Here is an 18,068-nt window from a genome sequence, read left to right on the forward strand (position 1 = left end):
TTATAAGAAATTTATAGATGATTTTCAGTAATTAATATCCCAGTAAAATATTAAAATATAAGCCAAATGAATTCAGTAATGTAAAAAAAACTGTCTTATCTCAGTAACTCAAAATTGCTTTAACATTCAAAAAGCAATCAAAACAGGGATGGATATTTGGCACAAAGGGTTGAGATGCCTTTAAGAAGCCATGTCCTAATTTAGAGTGCCTACATCTAAATTCTAGTTTTGCAGCCAATCCCAGCTTCCTGTAATGCACACCCTGGCAGGAAGTAGGTGATGGCTCAAATGGTTCAGTCCCTGCCACCCACGTGGGACGACTGAAGTCCTGGCTCCTGGGCATTTGAGGAGTGAACTGGTGGACAGGAGTTCTTTCTGTGTCTTTCTACCTCTCAAATAAAAATAAATGATTTAAAAATCAACACACATCATAATACATTATTTGAATAAGGAGAAAATCATGTAGCCATCTCAAAAGATGCAGATGACTGATAACATTCAATACACATTCATCACAAAAAATTCTTGAAAATCTGGATGAGACAGAAAAATTCTGAATCTGATCAAAGAAACTTGAAAAGCCTTGAGCTAATATAGTTTAAAATATGGAATGATGTCCCCACTAAGCTCAGGAATGATATAAGAATGTCATTCTCTTTTTGTCTACTTAAATTGCACTGGAGGTCTACCTAATCAGTGGGGGAAAAAAATAAAAAAGCATAAAGAAAAGTAGTAAAACTGCCCCTTTTTGTAGATAAGATGATTGCTTACATAGAAAACCATAAAGCACCTATGACTAGACTTGATAGGTGAAAAATTCATAAACTCAGCAATACATGAGGTACATATGCAGAAGTAAAATTTATTTTGACACACTACCAGCAAAAATTGGGAAATGAAATGAAAACAATTATCAAATTAGTAGTTAAAATGATTTGAACATAGTTTGTGGTAAGCCTATTTGCTGAGAGAAAGTAAAGATCCATAGATCTTTACTGTGCTCACACTGTGGCACACAAGTTTGAACTGTAGCCTGCAACACAGGCATCCCATGTGGCTGCGGTTTTGAGCCCCAGCTGCTCCACCTCTGATTCAGCTCCCTACTAAGGCACCAGGGAAAGCAGCAGAAGAAAGCCTGAGTGCTTGGGTCCCCAAGACTCACATGGGAAACTCAGGTGGAATTCTGGGTTCCTGGTTGCATCCTGGCCTGGCCGTTGGCACCATATAGAGGATGAACCAGGTGGAAGATCTTTCTATGTCCGTACATGCCTCTATGAATTCTGACTTTCAAATACATAAGATAATCTTTTCTTTTCTTTTTTTTTTTTTTTTTTTTTTTTTGCCAGACCAAAGGGCATTTTATTTCGAAGCATGAAGGCTGTTTGCTGTTCCACCGATGCACCTGGATCTAATCTGAAAATGCAAACTGAACTTAACACGGAAAGAAAACGGAAAAGAGGCACAAGGGCTTAGAGGCCAGCAAGCCTCAAGGCACTGCTACCCTTTCTGTCAGCCCTGGAGCCTCACTCAGCTTCAAGCTCAATTCACAGGTCAAGATGGTGGCTCCCAGGAGACACACACAGCCTGTTACCTTCCTGGGGCCAGGGGGCCATCTCCACCTAACGTCCTCAGAAGGGCCTGACCACTGGGCGAACTCCTTTGTCTCCTCCATGAACTCAGAGAAGAAGCAAGTGGGGAGAGACTGTGGCAGAGAGGGGAGAGGGGAGGGGAGCAACTCCCTCCTGGCCCTGCTGACAGACCTAGGCCTGGCGGGGAGGGGGAGGAGGACCACCTGCCTGGCCGTGTGGAGCCCATAGCAGGCAGCTTGTGTGCCAGCTGCCCCCACCTCTTCCTCTTACTTGCTCGTAAAGCACAGGCACTATGGCCACTTCTTGAAGCTCTTGTGGTCATAGGTCCACGTCTGGTTGGCCTTGAATTTCATCACAGAGGTGGGCTCTTGCTGCAGCTGCTGCTCAGGGTGCTGCCATCCTGCTGGGGAGTGGGGGTGAGGGCGAGTTGGGGCACAGGGGCATCAGGCGCACTGAAGGGTGAGAGGGCGGCACGGGAAGCTGGGACAAGGCCACTCAGTCCTGGGGCCAGTGGTCCTTCTGACTCAGTGCTGGAGGTGAGCAAGGGTCACTGCAGCCCAGGGTCCGGGAGGGAAGCGCCTTCTCTGCCTGGATGTCTGTCATCCTCCGTGGAACCTTCCCTCTGTTCTCCTCCACTCCTTCCTGCCACCACCACCAGGGGAGGAGCCAGGCTCGAGGCTTCTGCCATGTGGAGGCAGTTGTGAAGACCGCACTGACCCAGACCAGCGCTGCAGTGGCTTACATAAGAAAATCTTAAGAAAAATAAAGTTCTAGCACAAAAAAGGGGCGGGTGGGAAGGGGAAATAAGGTTCTATTAAATTGGAGGAATGTTCCATTTTCATGGATTGTTAAAAAGTCAATTCTTCCTAAACTGATCTAAAAAATCATTACAATTCAACAGAGTTGAATCCCAACCAAAATCCCAACAATTTTGTACAAGGATCTTCATAAACAGATTAAAACTTTATACAGAAAATGCAAAGGGACAAAAATACACAAGGGGAAAGAAACACACATACTGAGAAGTAGAAAATTCAAACTGAATGGTATAGATGGGGCCGGGGTTGTGCATACTTGGTAGTTACCACCTGTGATGCTGGCATCCTATATGGATGCCAGTTCAAGTCCCGGCTGCCCCACTTCTGATCCAACTCCCTGCTAATGTGCTTGAGAAAGCAGCAAAAGGTGGCCCAAGTGCTTGGGCCCCTGCACCCATGCAGAAGATCCAGAGGAAGCTCCTGGCTCTTGTCTTTTGACTGGTTCAGCCCCAAACAGTTGCAGGCATTTGGGGAGTGAACTAGAAGATGGAAGATCGATCTCTCTCTCTCTCTCTCTCTCTCTCTGTGTGTGTGTCTCTCTCTCTGCCTCTCCCCTCTCTATAATTCTGCCTTTCAAATTAAAGAAACAAACAGTGAATGGTATAGAAATGAAGATGAGAAGCAGACTCACACGTATTATATCACCTTATTTACAACAAAGGTAACATGAAAAATGATGGAAACAGATGGTCTTTTCAATAAAAGTTGCTAGGACAATTAAATTATCTATGGGAAAACAGGAATGATGTTGAGGTGGATTCGTTCTGAGAAAAGGAGTGTGGTGGGGGCAAGAGGCGCGGAGTCACCACACAGACCCCGGGAGTCTGGTGAAAGCGGGCCAGAGGCGAGTAGCCTGCAGACTCATTTATTTCAGTTGGTACAGCAGCTTATATAGCCAAGGCAGCCAATCCAGTCAAGGGCGGTTTATGCCCTAACCAATCACAGCCTGTTGCCAGGCAGTATCCAAAGCCATCCAATCACAGCCTGTTGATAGGCTTGCTCTATCCAGGTGGTTTCCCAGGGGGTTTCTGAAGCCACTCCTGAGTAACTGACAGTCGCTTGCCAGTGGCCATCTTGGCATGGCCTTCTCATTCCACCACATTTGGAGGCATGATTCTTGGCCATACCATTGTTGACCCCATTTCCACATGGTCTCCGTTCGCGGCTATGCCTGTCTTAGGTTGTCCCCCAGGGGATCTTACCCATCATTGACTAACCAGCGCTCAAAACCGGAGACCACAGGAGTGCTTGCTCAGATGGGGGTAGGAACAAGGAACAATAGTACTCAGGAAAGGCATGACCACACACAGGCTGTGGGCCGTTTGAGTGGCTGACCAGAGCTGGTGGGGTATAAAACAGTAACGGATGTGGCTATGGGCAGTGTCTCAGGGTAGGATGATAGGGCAGGTGCATCTGCTAACAAGGCAGACTCTCAGTCTTGTTCAGCTGGTCTGGTTCACTGTCAGTTGCAGGCTTGACGTTTCTGGCTGGTACCCATATGGGCTGTCCCATATTCTCTGGAAAGACACAAGATTATCCTCGGCCCTTGGTTAGCAGAAGCCTTTTTACAGGCGTTGGAATCCAGGGCCTGAATTTTGGATCCACTCTGACATTAACAGCAAACATACAGGTGGGATGGAGTCTAGCGGCTGCCCTGAGAGCCTGGGGTGCCTGGGGACTGCCACAAATGTGGAGATCCTCACTGGATGCGGATGGGATGACCTCTCATGGGTTATTGTCTCATTTTTGCACACACACATACATAAATTCCATTTTCCCATGAACATTCTGAATTACCCTCATATTAATAATTTTTTTTTTTTTTTGACAGGCAGAGTGGACAGTGAGAGAGAGAGACAGGGCTTCCCTGTCTCTTTTGCTGTTGGTTCACCCCCCAATGGCTGCTGCGGCCGGCGAACCGCACTGATCTGAAGCCAAGAGCCAGGTGCTTCTCCTGGTCTCCTATGTGGGTGCAGGGTCCAAGGACTTGGGCCATCCTCCACTGCATTCCTGGGCCACAGCAGAGAGCTGGACTGCAAGAGGAGCAACCAGGACAGAATCCAGCGCCCCAACCAGGATTAGAACCCAGTGTGCCGGCGCTGCAGGCGGAGGATTAGCCTATTGAGCCGCGGCGCCGGCCCAATAAATTCTTTTTATAAAAAAATTAGCCGAAATAAATCTCTCAGCATCATTTACTTAATAAACTATCATTAATTAGCAATCAGGCCATTCAAGGATAACATAAAATACATTTTGTGCATGTTTATTATGGGCCATTCACAACGCAAGGCCACATAAATGTTTTGCATAAACGCCAATTTCATTTAATAATCACAGGAACCCAGCAGTGAGCCCAATTTTTTTAGATGAGGAAAGTGTCCAGTCCCTCAGCGAGTAACTGCCACCACAGGCAGCACCAGAGGCAAGGACAGCCCAATAGCAAAGAGCTGGTTCCAAGCCTGAGCCACAGAGTCACAATCTGTGGCTGTAGAGGGCTTAACTCACTACGCCACAGAGCTGGCCTTCCAGCCTATGTTTTAAAAAGAACAAGTTAATCCCAAAGAAAACAGAGTAAGAATAAAATCCCAAAACAAACAGACTACGCCAAACGTTAATTCTTTGAAAAGATTTAGTAAGTGGGCAACTACTGATGAAAGGCATCAAGAAAAAAGGAGAGAAAGGACCCAAAGAAACAGTCAATGATAAAGGAATTCAAAGATTAGAAAAATATGGGAGTATAGTAAAAAGAATTTAATTCCAAAGTTTTTAAATATGTATCTCCTTAAGAATACATCAAAAAGGAAAAGAAGCCCTGACTAAATCTAAAACTTAAAAAAAATCAGACTCAGTAGTGGACAGTCTCTCTCCAAGGAAAGACCAGATCCAGATGACTATACTGGCAAAATCTGCCGGGTATTTAAGGAAGTGGGTTTCCAAAATGATATAATCACTGCCAGATACTATAACCAAGGGAATACCCTCCAATTTATTTCATAAATTGGGTTAAATCTTGATTCCAAGGTCTCATGAGGACACTATGATGAACTGTGATTGTAAAATCTAGTAGCATAGTTCACCACATTAACAGATAAAGGAGGCTAATCCTCCGCCTTGCGGCGCCGGCACACCGGGTTCTAGTCCCGGTGGGGGCGCTGGATTCTTTCCCGGTTGTCCCTCTTCCAGGCCAGCTCTCTGCTGTGACCTGGGAAGGCAGTGGAGGATGGCCCAAGTGCTTGGGCCCTGCACCCCATGGGAGACCAGGAGAAGCACCTGGCTCTTGCCTTCGGATCAGCACAGTACGCCGGCCGCAGCGCGCCAGCCGTGGCGGCCATTGGAGGGTGAACCAACGGCAAAAGGAAGACCTTTCTCTCTGTCTCTCTCTCTCTCACTATCCACTCTGCCTGTCCAAAAAAAAAAAAAAAAAAAAAAATAGATAAAGGAGAAAACTTATAGAATCATTTCAATAGAAAGAAAAATAATTGTACAAAATTCAAGTAAATATTAGCATAACCACAATTAAAGGAAACTGCCTTTAAAACTGCCAAAACTGCAGCAGGCAACATCCTTAACAGTGAAACAGCCAAACTTCGCACAAAAGCAGGAGCATAACCATGTCTATTATTGCTGCCGCCTCTATCGAACACTGGTCCCAATCCTTTCAATAATAAAAGAATGCTATATAGAAATTACAGGTACTGGAAACGGAGAATCAAAACTGCCATTATTCACAAACAACACGATAATTTACATAGAATACAACATGCAGTTAATTTTTTCAATTTTTAAAATTTATTTAAGGGACAGGGAGACAGATTTGTGGAAAAAGAGCAACTATCTGTTTGTTTACTCCTCAAAGTCCTGTAGTGGACGGTGACTGGGATTAAAGCCGGGAGCCGGGAGCCAGGAGCCAGGAACTCAATCTGGGTCTTAACACTTCAGGGGCCAGAACCCAATCACCTGAGCCATCTCAGGGTGAGTGCAAGGGCCCAAGTACCCAGGTCATCAGCAGGGAGCTGGATCAGAAATACAGCAGCCAGGATGGGAACCAGTGCCCATATGGGAGGCCAGTGCTGCAGGTGGAGGCTTAATCTACTACCTCACAGTGCCACCCCTCCCATGTAAGTTTTTAGAATGAGAATTCAACAAGGTGTGTGGATTCAAGTGCAGTTTATATAAATCAACTGCATTCCTATACAACAGCAACACAGATTAGAAAATATAAATGTAGAGGGCTGGCATTATGACGCAACGGGTAAACCGCTGCTTTTGACATTGACATCTTATGTGGGTACAAGTTTGGTCTTGACTGCTCCATTTCTGTTCCAGCTCTATCTGCTAATGCACCTGGGAAATCAGTGGAAGATAGCTCAAGTGTCTAGACCCTCTGCACCCACCTGGGATACGTGTATGTGTTTCCAAGCCACTGGTTTCAGCCTGGCCTAGATCTGGCTGTTGTAGCTATTTGGGGAGTAAACCAGTGGAAGGAGGATATCTCTCTGTCTCTCCCCACTCCCCAGTCCTCTCTCTCTCTCTCTCTCTCCTTCTCTCTCTCTCTCTCTCTCCTTCTCTCTCAGAAGACCATAAGTGGAGAATTGAACAACACTTGGCAGATATCCCAGACATATACAAAATACTCCATCTAACAACAGCAAAGAAATTCTTAATAAATACTTAAAAAAAACTGCAATCCTATAATATCATTTCTAGTTACACTGGGTGAGTGGATTATATGGCGGTCACCCGCCCAGCCCCTGCAGGATGTCTGCTTTAGTTCATTCCAGGAGGAAACAGAGGGCCAGGGAGGCAGGGAGCTTTTCCGCAAAGTCGGCTTCAGCTTTGGTATTCTTGCCAACCTACTGGGTTTAAGGAGTTCCGGGTTAAGAGTTAAAAAACGGTGGCACCCAGACCATCATTCAGGAGAACAGGAACTCATTGCCAGGTTCCCAGAGAACTCCTTTCTCAGATCTGAGGATATGCAGGGTTTCAGCTGAGCTCCCCTGGCCAACGTCAGTCCTGCTGCCTTGACCCCATTTCCAGGAGGGGCTATGGCCAGAGGGAGTGCAGAAACCAGAAATGAACAGCAAGAAAAAACAGAAAAATTCACAAATATGTGGAAATTAAACAAATTCTTAAAGAACCAGTAGGTCAAAATTTAAAAAAAAAAAAAAGACAAGGGATGTTCAAAAATACTTGAGGCAAATAAAAAGCAACATACCAAAATGAATGGAATGCATCATAAACAGTGCTAAGATGTAAATTTATAGCTGTAAATGCTTACTCTAAGAAAGAAGAAAGGAGACAGGCATTTGGCACAACAGACAGAACTCTGCTGGGGAAACCTGTATCTCATAGTGTAGTACCTGGTTTCAGTCCTGTCTCTGCTTTTGTTCCAGCTTCTTGCTAGTTAATATATACTTTAAGAAGCAGCAGGTGATGACTCAAATACTTAGGTGTCTGTTACCCATATGAGAAACCTGGATTGAATTACAGATCCCTGGTTTTGGTCAGGCCCAGCCCCAGTCCCAGCTATTGCAGGCATTTGGAGAATGAACTAGCAGATAAAACATCTAGATCTGAAAAAAAAAAAAAAAATTCTGATGTCATGAGTCAGAAGACTTAATATTGTTCAGATTTTAATACTACCCAAAGCAATCTACATAGTCAATGCAGTATGTATGAATTCTCCAAAAACAGTTTTAAAACAATAGTAAAACTCACTCTAAAATTCATACAGAATATCAAGGGCTCCAAGGAGCTAAATCGGTTTTTTAAAGAACAAAAATATAGACCTCTCATCATCTTATTTCAAAACTTAGTAGAGTTACACTAATCAAAACAACATTATACTAGCAAACACAAAAAAAAAAAAAACAGATATAGAGCAACAGAATAAAGGGCCTAGAAATAAAGCTCTTATGTATATAGTAAAATGATTTTTGACACAGACACCAAGGTCATCCAGTGGGAAATGACAGTCATTTCACTAAGTTATATTTGGAAGACTGGATATCCACATGCAAAAAGAAAAAAAGGGGGGGAAGGAAGGAAGGAATTGGACTGTTATATTCAAAAAACTCAAGGTGGATCAACCCATATGTTATAGCGAAAGCTTTTCTTTTCTTTTTTTTTTTTTTTTTTTGTAAGGTTCATGTTATTTGAAGGGCAGAGTTACAGAGAAGCAGGGGCAGAGAGAGAGAGAGCAGTTTTCCATCCACTGGTTGACTCCCAAGATGGCCTCAATGGCTGAAACTGTGCAGATCAGAAGCCTGTAGCCAAGAGCTTCTTCCAGGTCTCTCACGTGGGTGCAGGGGCCCAAGGACCTAGGCCATCTTCTACTGCTTTTCCAGGCCATAGCAGAGAGCTGGATCAGAAGTGGAGAAGCTGATACTCGAACTGGTAGCCATTTGGGATGCCAGCACTACAGGAGGCAGCTTTACCCGCTATGCCACAGTGCCAGGCCGCTGTAAGAGTTTTAAACTCTAGGGGCCGGCGCTGTGGCTCACTTGGTTAATCCTCCGTCTGTGGTGCCGGCATCCCATATGGGTACCAGGTTCTAGTCCCGGTTGCTCCTCTTCCAGTCCAGCTCTCTGCAGTGGCCCGGGAGTGCAGTGGAGGATGGCCCAAGTCCTTGGGCCCTGCGCCCACATGGGAGACCAGGAGGAAGCACCTGGCTCCTGGCTTCGGACTGGCACAGCACTGGCCGTGGCAGCCATTAGGGGAGTGAACCAACGGAAGGAAGACCTCTGTCTCTCTCTCTCTCGCTGTCTATAACTCTACCTGTCAAGTAAATAAATAATAAATTTAAAAAAATAGAAAATAAAAAGTAAGAAGAGTTTAAACTCTAAAATTTTAGAAGTAAACACAGGGGAAGAATTTAATGACATTAGACTTGGCAATGATTTTTACTTATGACACTAAAGGCATAAGTAACAAAAGAAAATAGACAAATTGAATTTCATTAAAATGGAAAACCATTAGTGTACCAAAAGACATTATCAACAGAATGAAAAAGTAGTCAAGCAAATAGGAGAAAACATTTGCAAATCCTGTATAAGATGAGCAATTACTCTCATGGATATGGAAACAACTCCTATAATTCAACAACAATAAAAAACCTGATTCAAAAATGAACCAAGAACTTGAATAGCCATTTCTCCAGACAATATGCAAATAGCCAATAAGCATATGGAAAACTGCTTGACATCAATTATCACAAAAAAATGTAATTCAAAATCACAGGTAGCCTACTTCACACCCATTAGGATGGCTAACATTAAAGATAACAAAAAGCACCAAATGTTACTGAGGATGTAGGGAAATTGGAACTATTCTGCATTAGTGATAGAAATGTAAAACTGGTACAACTTCCATGGAAAAAAGTAAATCAAATCCTCAGAAAATTAAATATGGGGTTATCATATAATCTAGCAATTCTACTTTTTTATATAGACTCAAAAGAATTGAAAGCAAATACTCAAACCTGTATTTCTTTGTTCCTCCATGTTCAGAGCAACATCGCTTACAGAAGCCAAAAGGTAGAAATAGCCCAAGTGCCCACTGATGGATGAATAGATAAACAAAACGTGGGACACACATTCAGTGGATTGTTAAGCCTCTAAAAGGAAGGGGATTTGGACACATGCTAGTACTTGACAGAACCTTGAAGACACTGTGCAAAGGGAAATAAGTCAATCGCTAAAGGATGCATTGTATGCTTCCACTTACATGCAGTTCATAGAGTCAAATGCATAGAAACAGAAGGTAGAATGAGGGTTGCCAGGGGTTAGGTTAGGGTGAGGAGGGAATGGAGAATTACTGTTTGACAGGGACAGAGTTTCAATTTGGAGGAAAAAAGACTTCTGAAATATGGGGTGGTGATGATTTTATAACCTTGTGAATGCACTGAACTGTCACTTAAAAATGACTAACAGTAAAGTTGGCATGTATTTTATCACCATTAAAATACAGAAAGACACAAGTGTTTGGAAGAACTCCAATTAGAAGGGAAATAAATTCAGAATGATGTTATAGATATATGAGAAGAAAACGTAAGTATATAACTTTTAAATTTATCATTGTTTAAAAAAATAAAGACAAAAAGTAGGGAATGAAAAGAAAAAGAATAAAAAGAATGACAGAGACAGTGAGAAAAATATATACATAATGGTCTCAAACTAGAACTCTGGGTGATAGGAACCAACACATTTCAGAGAAGAACTAAATAAAGTTGAGAGAATACTAAATTATTTGTAGTGTTTGAGGGAAGACATAGTTATTGATTCACTTGTGAGACTGAAAAATAGAAACCAGCAAGATAGGTCTTAATACTTATTCTTAATATTAAGAATAACTCACTAGAAGGACACAATTAACGCATAACTCTCAAACCAGCATTAGAAATTTTTACATAGCGGGAAGAAGACAAGAAAAAATGGAAGAATAAATAATACCTTAAATGGGTATATGAAATTCAGAAATAAATTTTGATGTAACAATAATTACAGAAAATGTAAATGTGAACTTACTGTACTAAAAAATACAGTAAATACAGGAATGGAATTAAAATGACAGAGAGGGGTGGAAATTAAGAGCATTTCTAGAATGTGCAAAAAACCTAAACAGCGGACAGTTAGCCCAAGACCCTGACGGCCGCGCCGCCCGGTGCGCTGCGGGGCGACGGAGTCCCCTCGCCCGCGCGCGCTAGGAGCGAGCACACGGGATGGGGAGGACGCCCCCAACCCCAGGCTTGAAGCCATCCACGCAGGAGCCAGGTCAGGGGGCGCAAGGGTCTCCCCTTCCGCCTTCGCCGTCGCCCGGGTCGCCGCCTCCCTCCAGCCCTGCCCGGGCGGCAGCGGCCCGGCTGGTGCGTCGGGGTGCGAGGCCGAAGGGCGCGGGAGCGGGGCGGGGGACGCTGGCCACTCACCGATGCGGCTGAAACTCTCCGACAAGGTTCTCCGCAACTTCTTCACGTGCCGATCTTTTCGGCCGGCTGCGGCTCAATCCGGTCACACAGCTGGACGACGCGGGCCCAGGCCACTTCCCCAAACTGGTCCAGAGCGGAGCGCAGACAGCGGCGAGGGCGCGCGGCGCGGGACGGCGGCGCCTCCGGCTCGTCCTCCTCACCACCTCCTCGCCGGCCGGCGGCGACGCGCAGGGCTCGGGGGGCGAGCGGCCCGGGCGGGCTCCGTTCGGGCCTGGGCCGCGGCTGGGCTGACCGGCGGGGGTGTTTGACGTGGTGCGGGGGCGGCCGCGCTCGCCGCCGCTGTGGAGGCTCCGCGCTCGCCGCCGCCACCCGGCTCACTTTTCCCTCCTTCGTAAAGCTGGCGAAGCGCGGCCGCAGTCGGAGGCTGAGGCGGCGGGCCCGGACGAGGTGCGGAAGCCGCGGGGCGCTGCGGCTGCGGGGAGAAGTTCTCAGCCCCGAGTCGCGGCGCCAGGCAGGGGAAGCCGGCGGCGCGGAACCGCCCCCTCGCCGCCGCCCCGCCCACCCCTCTGCGAAGACCCCGGGGCGCGGGGCTCCCGCCCGCGTCCGAGCCCGCGTCCTCCGCGGCCCTCGCGGGCCGGCGACACCCCCACCCGGCCGGCCGCCCCTCCCGAGCGCTCGGGGACCGCGACCGCCGAGGGCCGCGGGCCGCATCCCGGGACCGCGCCTCCGAATGCAGGAGCTGCTCGTGGACGCGGTTGTCTCCTGGACGCGCGCGGGCGGTGTGCGGGGGAGGCCGCCGCGAGTGCCTCCCTAGCTGGCAGGGGGTCGCGTGGGTGCCCCCCCGCCCCCATTGGTTGCAGGTGCAGGGGTTTCCGGCTAGAAAGCTTGGCTGCTCCGTGCAGGGAAAACCCGGCCCTCAGCCTGCTGACACCTCATTCGGACACTATGTTGCTGAATTGGAAGACCTGCGGGCTAAAAACGATTCTGACCTCAGTTTCCCAAACCTCAAAAGAATGAACTGACCTGATGGGGGAGGTTATTTTCAGTCAGTCCAAGACACTTTTTGGGTAAGGATCTTCCTCTTAATCCTTTGCGATGGAAGCCTATCAGAGTGATTCTGGAGTATGTAGGAAAAGAAGTGCCATAAGGAAAAAATGGTACACTCTGAAGCTACAGACAGAAACTTGAGCTAGCGCGAACATACATTTATCTAAAAAGGTGGAAGGAAAACTGATATGATAATATCATAAAAATATTATATGTGTCTTTTTGAGATTGGCTTATTTCACGAAGCATAATGATCTACAGTTGCATCTACTTTGTTGCAAGAAAACATTTTATTATTTTTTATGGCTGAGTATTATTCTATTGTATGTATATACCACATAAGATGAGGTGAAAAAAATTGAAGATAGTTTGACAAGCAGGACGAATTTTTTTCTCCTCTTCATTTTTAAAAGTAGTACTATAGAACATCACTGCAAATATAGTGCATATTTAACTGTTATCCATAAAGTAAAGTGACAGTAAAATTACCCTTCAAGCCTTTAGCTCTTAGAAATTAATAATAAGCAAATGTAATAAAATATTTTAAAACCTTTGTTGAATGTAATTCTGTACAAACAAAAATTGTCACATTAAATAACTATTCAGTGCCCATATGAAAGCAATTTTAACTGGGAAGAGCCCATATAGTATTTTTTCCACTTTTAACCTTTTTTTCTTTTTTTTAAACTTTTATTTAGTAAATATAATTTTCCAAAGTACAGTTTATGGATTACAATGGCTTCCCCCCCCCCATAATTTCCCTCCCACCCGCACCCCTCCCATTTCCCGCTCCATCTCCCATTCCATTCATTCAAGATTCATTTTCAATTATCTTTACATATAGAAGATTGATTTAGTAGATATTAAGAAAAGATTTCATCAGTTTGCACCCACACAGAACATAAAGTGTAAAATACTGTTTGAGTACTACTTATAGCATTAATTCACATTGGACAACACATTAAGGACAGAGATCCCACATGAGGAGTAAGTACACAGTGACTCCTGTTGTTGACTTAACAATTTGACACTCTTGTTTATGGCGTCAGAAATCTCCCTAGGCTCTTATCATGAGTTGCCAAGGCTATGGAAGCCTCTTGAGTTCACTGACTTTGATCTTATTTGGATAAGGTCATAGTCAAAGTGGAAGTTCTCTCCTCCCTTCAGAGAAGGGTACCTCCTTCTTTGATGGCCCATTCTTTCTACTGGGATCTCACTTGCTGTTTGTTTTTTTTGTTTTTTGTTTTTTTGTTTTGTTGTTGTTGTTGTTGTTTTGTTTTTGCCAGAGTGTCTTGGCTTTCCATGTCTAAAATACTCTCATGGGATCTTCAGCCAGATCCGAATGCCTTAAGGGCTGATTCTGAGGCCAGAGTGCTGTTTAGGACATCTGCCATTCTATGAGTCTGCTGTGTATCCCACTTCCCATGTTGGATAGTTCTCTCCCTTTTTTATTCTATCAGTTAGTATTCTCAGACACTAGTCTTGTTTGTGTGAATACTTTTAACCTTTAAAAAAATTTTGCTAAAAAATATAAATTTCAAGCAAAGTCTTTTTTTGTGTATGTCTTCATTTTAGATGAAAAGAAATTGCAGGAAATCCAATCATACACTTCATTTTTCCATAGAAGCAGTAATTTCCATTGTAGCAGTAGATTTAACGGAATGATTCCCTCAATTTCCTCTTCATTTTAAGGGCATGGGCAAATTGTTAGTGAGGGGAGCTATTACGCAACTCAACATTATTATATATTTACAAGCATCTTCAAAGTTCATGAAAATGCGTTTTATGAAAAAACATTCATGGCAGCTGGTGCTGTGGTGTAATGAGTTAAGCCACTGCCTGTGGCACTGGCATTCCATATGAGTGCCAGTTTGAGTCCTGGGTGCTCCACTTCTGACACAGCTCCCTGCTACTATGCCTGGGAAAGCACTGCAAAATGCCCCAAGTACTTAAGCCCCTGCCACCCAAGTGGGAGACTTGGCTCCTTTGGTTGTAGTCATTAGGTAAGTGAACCAGTGGATGGAAAACTCTCGCACTCTCTCTCTTGCTCTCTCTCTCTCTCTCTCTCTCTCTCAACTCTGCCTTTCAACCAAATCTTTTGTAAAAATTAAAAAAAAAATAGCGGATTTTGAAAACTTTTTGCACCAAGATAAATTTATCAGGGCCATGTTTGTAGCACAGTGGGTTAAGCCATTAATGTGAAGTCAGCATCCCATATTAGATTGTGGGTTTGGCTAAGATATTCCATGATAATGGGAATCAAAAATGAGCAGGGGGCCAGCACTGTGGGGTAGGGAGTAAAGCTGCCACCTACAGTGCCAGCATCCCCTATGGGCACTGACTCAAGTCCTGGCTGCTCCACTTCAGATCCAGCTCTCTGCTTCTGCCTGGGAAAGCAGTAGAAGATGACCTAAGTCCTTGGGCCCCACACCTGCATGAAAGACCCGAAAGAAGCTCCTGGCTCCTGGCTTTGGATCAGTGCAGCTCCAGCCATTGCGGCCATTTGAGGAGTGAACCAGCGGATGGAAAATATCTCTCTCTCTCTCTCTCTCTTTCTCTCTTTCTCTCTTTCTCTCTTTCTCTCTCTCTCTCCCTACCTCTCTGTAATTCTCCCTTTCAAACAAATAAATAAATCTTTTTTAAAAATGAGCAAGAGTGACCACTCTAATATCAGACATAATGGAGTTTTAAAAAATTGTTAAAAGAGACAAAGAAGACCATTATTTAATGGTTAGGGGACCAATTCAACAGGAAGTGTTACATAGTAACTGTATATGCACCCAATGCTAGGGCACCTGGCTACTTAATTCCTAGGTATTTTTGGTAGATATTTTAGATTACTTTCTTGATTTCTTTCTCAGAAAATTCATTATTGCTGTATAAAATGCTACTCATTTTGTATGTTGCAACTTTAGTAGATTTGTGCATCAGTTCTAATGGTATTTTTGATGGAGTTTTAGATTTTTCTATATAGAGAATCATGTTTTCTTCAAACGGGGATATTTTTACTTTCTCCATTCTTATTTGTATTTTTTTTTTTTCTTTCGACTAAATACTCTGACTAAGACTTTCATGAAGTGCTATGTTGAATAAGAGTGTTAAAAGTCAAGAGTTCTTCTCTTACTCCATAGTTAGAGGAAACAATTTCAGCTCTCTCATTCAGTATAATGTTGACCGTGAGTTTTTTCACATATGTGTTGAGGTATGCTCTGCCTAAACTGAATCGGTTCAGGATTTTCCAGTGAGTATTGAATTTTATCAAACACTTTTTCTGCATTTATAGAGATGATCATATATGATTTTTGACCTTTATTCAGTTGATGCATGATGTTTACTGAATTGCATATGTTGGTGCATCCCAACATTCCTCGGATAAATTCCACTTGATCATGGTGTATGATCCTCGTCATGTGCTTTGGATTCAATTTGCCAGTATTTTGTTGAGAATTTTTGTATCGCCGGCACACTCGGTTCTAGTCCTGGTCGGGGCACCGGATTCTTTCCCGGTTGCCCCTCTTCCAGGCCAGCTCTCTGCTGTGGCCAGGGAGTGCAGTGGAGGATGGCCCAAGTCATTGGGCCCTGCACCTGCATGGGAGACCAGGGGAGGCACCTGGCTCCTGGCTTCGGATCAGCGCGGTGTGCCGGCCGCAGTGCGCCAGCCGCGGCGGCCATTGGAGGGTGAACCAACGGCAAAAGGAAGACCTTTCTCTCTGTCTCTCTCTCACTGTCCACTGTGCCTGTCAAAAAAATAATAATAATAAAAAGAGAATTTTTGTATCTATGTTCATCAGGGAGATTCATTTATAGTTTTCTTTTTTAGTTGTGTCTTTGATTTTGAAATCAAGGATATGCTAGCCTCATAGAATAGTCTGGAAGGAAAGAGTTCCCTCTTTTTTGACTTTTTGGAATAGTCAGAATTGGTATTATTTTGGCCAGTGCCACGGCTCAATAGGCTAATCCTCTGCCTGCGGCGCCGGCACCCCAGGTTCTAGTCCCGGTCAGGGCGCTGGATTCTGTCCCTGTTGCTCCTCTTCCAGTCCAGCTCTCTGCTGTGGCCAGGGAGTGCAGTGGAGGATGGCCCAAGTGCCTGGGCCCTGCACCCCATGGGAGACCAGGAGAAGCACCTGGCTCCTGGCTTCAGAACAGCGCAACGCGCAGGCCGCAGCAGCCACTGGAGGATGAACCAACGGCAAAGGAAGACCTTTCTCTCTCTCTCTCACTGTCCACTCTGCCTGTCAAAAAAAAATAATTGGTATTATTTTAAAGTTAGCTGGAATTCAGTGATGGAGCCATTCATTGCCAGGCTTTTCTTTGTTGGGAATCTCTTTATGATTGATTCAATTTTAGTATATGTGCTGCTGAAGCCAGCACTGTAACTGATTCAAACTCATTAGTTTAAATCATTATTGGTCTTTTCAGGTTTTCTGTTTTCATGATTCAATTTGGTAAGTTATGCATGTCCAGAAAGTTACCCATTTCTTCTACGTTATTGGAATACAGTTTTTCATAGTAATCCTAAATGATCACTGGCATTTATGTAGCATCAGTTATAATATCTCTTTCCACCTTTGATTTTATTTGAGTGTTTTTCTTCGTTAGTCTAGCACCATCACAAGTTTGTCAGTTTTATAAAATCAATTCTTCAGTTCATTGATCTTTTGTATTTTTTAGTTTCTTTTATTTCTTCTCTGATCTTTGTTAATTTCCTTCTACTAATTTTGGATTTGGTGTGTTTGTATTTTTCTAGTTCCTTGATGTGCATTGTTAGATCGCTTGAAATCTTTCTTTTTTAATAAAACTATTTATTTCTATAAAATTATCTCAGTACTGCTTTTGCTGTTTCCTGCAATTTTTGGTATGCTGTGTTTCCATTTTCATTTGTTTCAAAATTTTTTAAATTTCCCTTTTATTTTGTTCAATGATCTGTTGTTCAATTAAAAGCATGATTTTTGGTTTCCATGTATTTGCACAATTTCCAAAGTTTCTTTTGTTTTTGATTTTTATTTATACTCCATGTGGTCAGAGAAGATGCATGATACTGGCTCTATTTTTTTACTTTCTTGGGCTTGCTTCATAGCCTCAGTATGTGGTCTATCCTAGAGAATTTTTTGCTATGGTTTGTGCCTCCCCAACAAGTCCATGTGTTAAAGGCTTGGTTTCCAGGGCAGTACTCCTGAGAGGTGGCAGAACCTTTAGGACTTGAGGCCAGGTGGGCCCATAAGCTGTAGTTTCAGGGTCCTTCTACTGGAAACCCAAACGTGAGTAGGTACTTTGTGATTTAAAATTAGCCCGTGGGGTAGGCATTGTGGCACAGCAGGTTAAGCTGTGGCTTGGGACACCCATATCCTATACCAAGGGCCTAGAATCAAGTCCCACCTTTGTTTGCAATCCAGCTTCCTGTTACTGTGCCTGGGAGGTAGCAGGTGATGGTGCAAGTACTTGGGTTCCTGCCACCCATATGGGAGGCCTGGATGGAGTTCTGGCTCCTGGCTTTGGCCTGACCCATCTCCAGCTATTAATGGGAATTTGAGGAGTGAACCAGTTGGTGGAATCTCTCTTTCCCCTTCTTTCTCCATATTGCTCCCTCTCTATTACTCTGATTTTCAAAATGTAAACTTTTTTTAAAGATTTTTATTTATTTGAGAGGTAGTTACAGGCAGAGAAGGAGAGACAGAGAGAAAGATCTTCCAT

General features: G+C 44.1%; 1 protein-coding gene across 8 annotated transcripts in view; it reads right to left on the reverse strand.

Moving 5' to 3' along the window:
* The window catches only part of LOC138843059 (serine/arginine repetitive matrix protein 1-like), a 244,974-nt gene that overhangs the window by 184,227 nt on the left and 42,679 nt on the right, over nt 1–18,068 (reverse strand). For 7 of the 8 annotated variants that reach the window (XR_011379440.1, XR_011379439.1, XR_011379438.1 and 4 more), the window contains exon 3: nt 11,331–12,447. Coding sequence is in view for 4 of the 8 variants with exons in the window: in XM_070050505.1 (XP_069906606.1) it covers nt 11,373–12,041 (669 nt within the window). In the remaining 4 variants the exon portion in view is untranslated. Of the gene's footprint in view, nt 1–1,306; nt 7,981–11,330; nt 12,448–18,068 lie in introns of those variants that run through there. The other variant, XM_070050503.1, reaches the window with a different exon arrangement.

Source organism: Oryctolagus cuniculus, chromosome 10 (assembly GCF_964237555.1).
Source record: "Oryctolagus cuniculus chromosome 10, mOryCun1.1, whole genome shotgun sequence".
In the NCBI taxonomy this organism is placed as follows: domain Eukaryota; kingdom Metazoa; phylum Chordata; class Mammalia; order Lagomorpha; family Leporidae; genus Oryctolagus; species Oryctolagus cuniculus.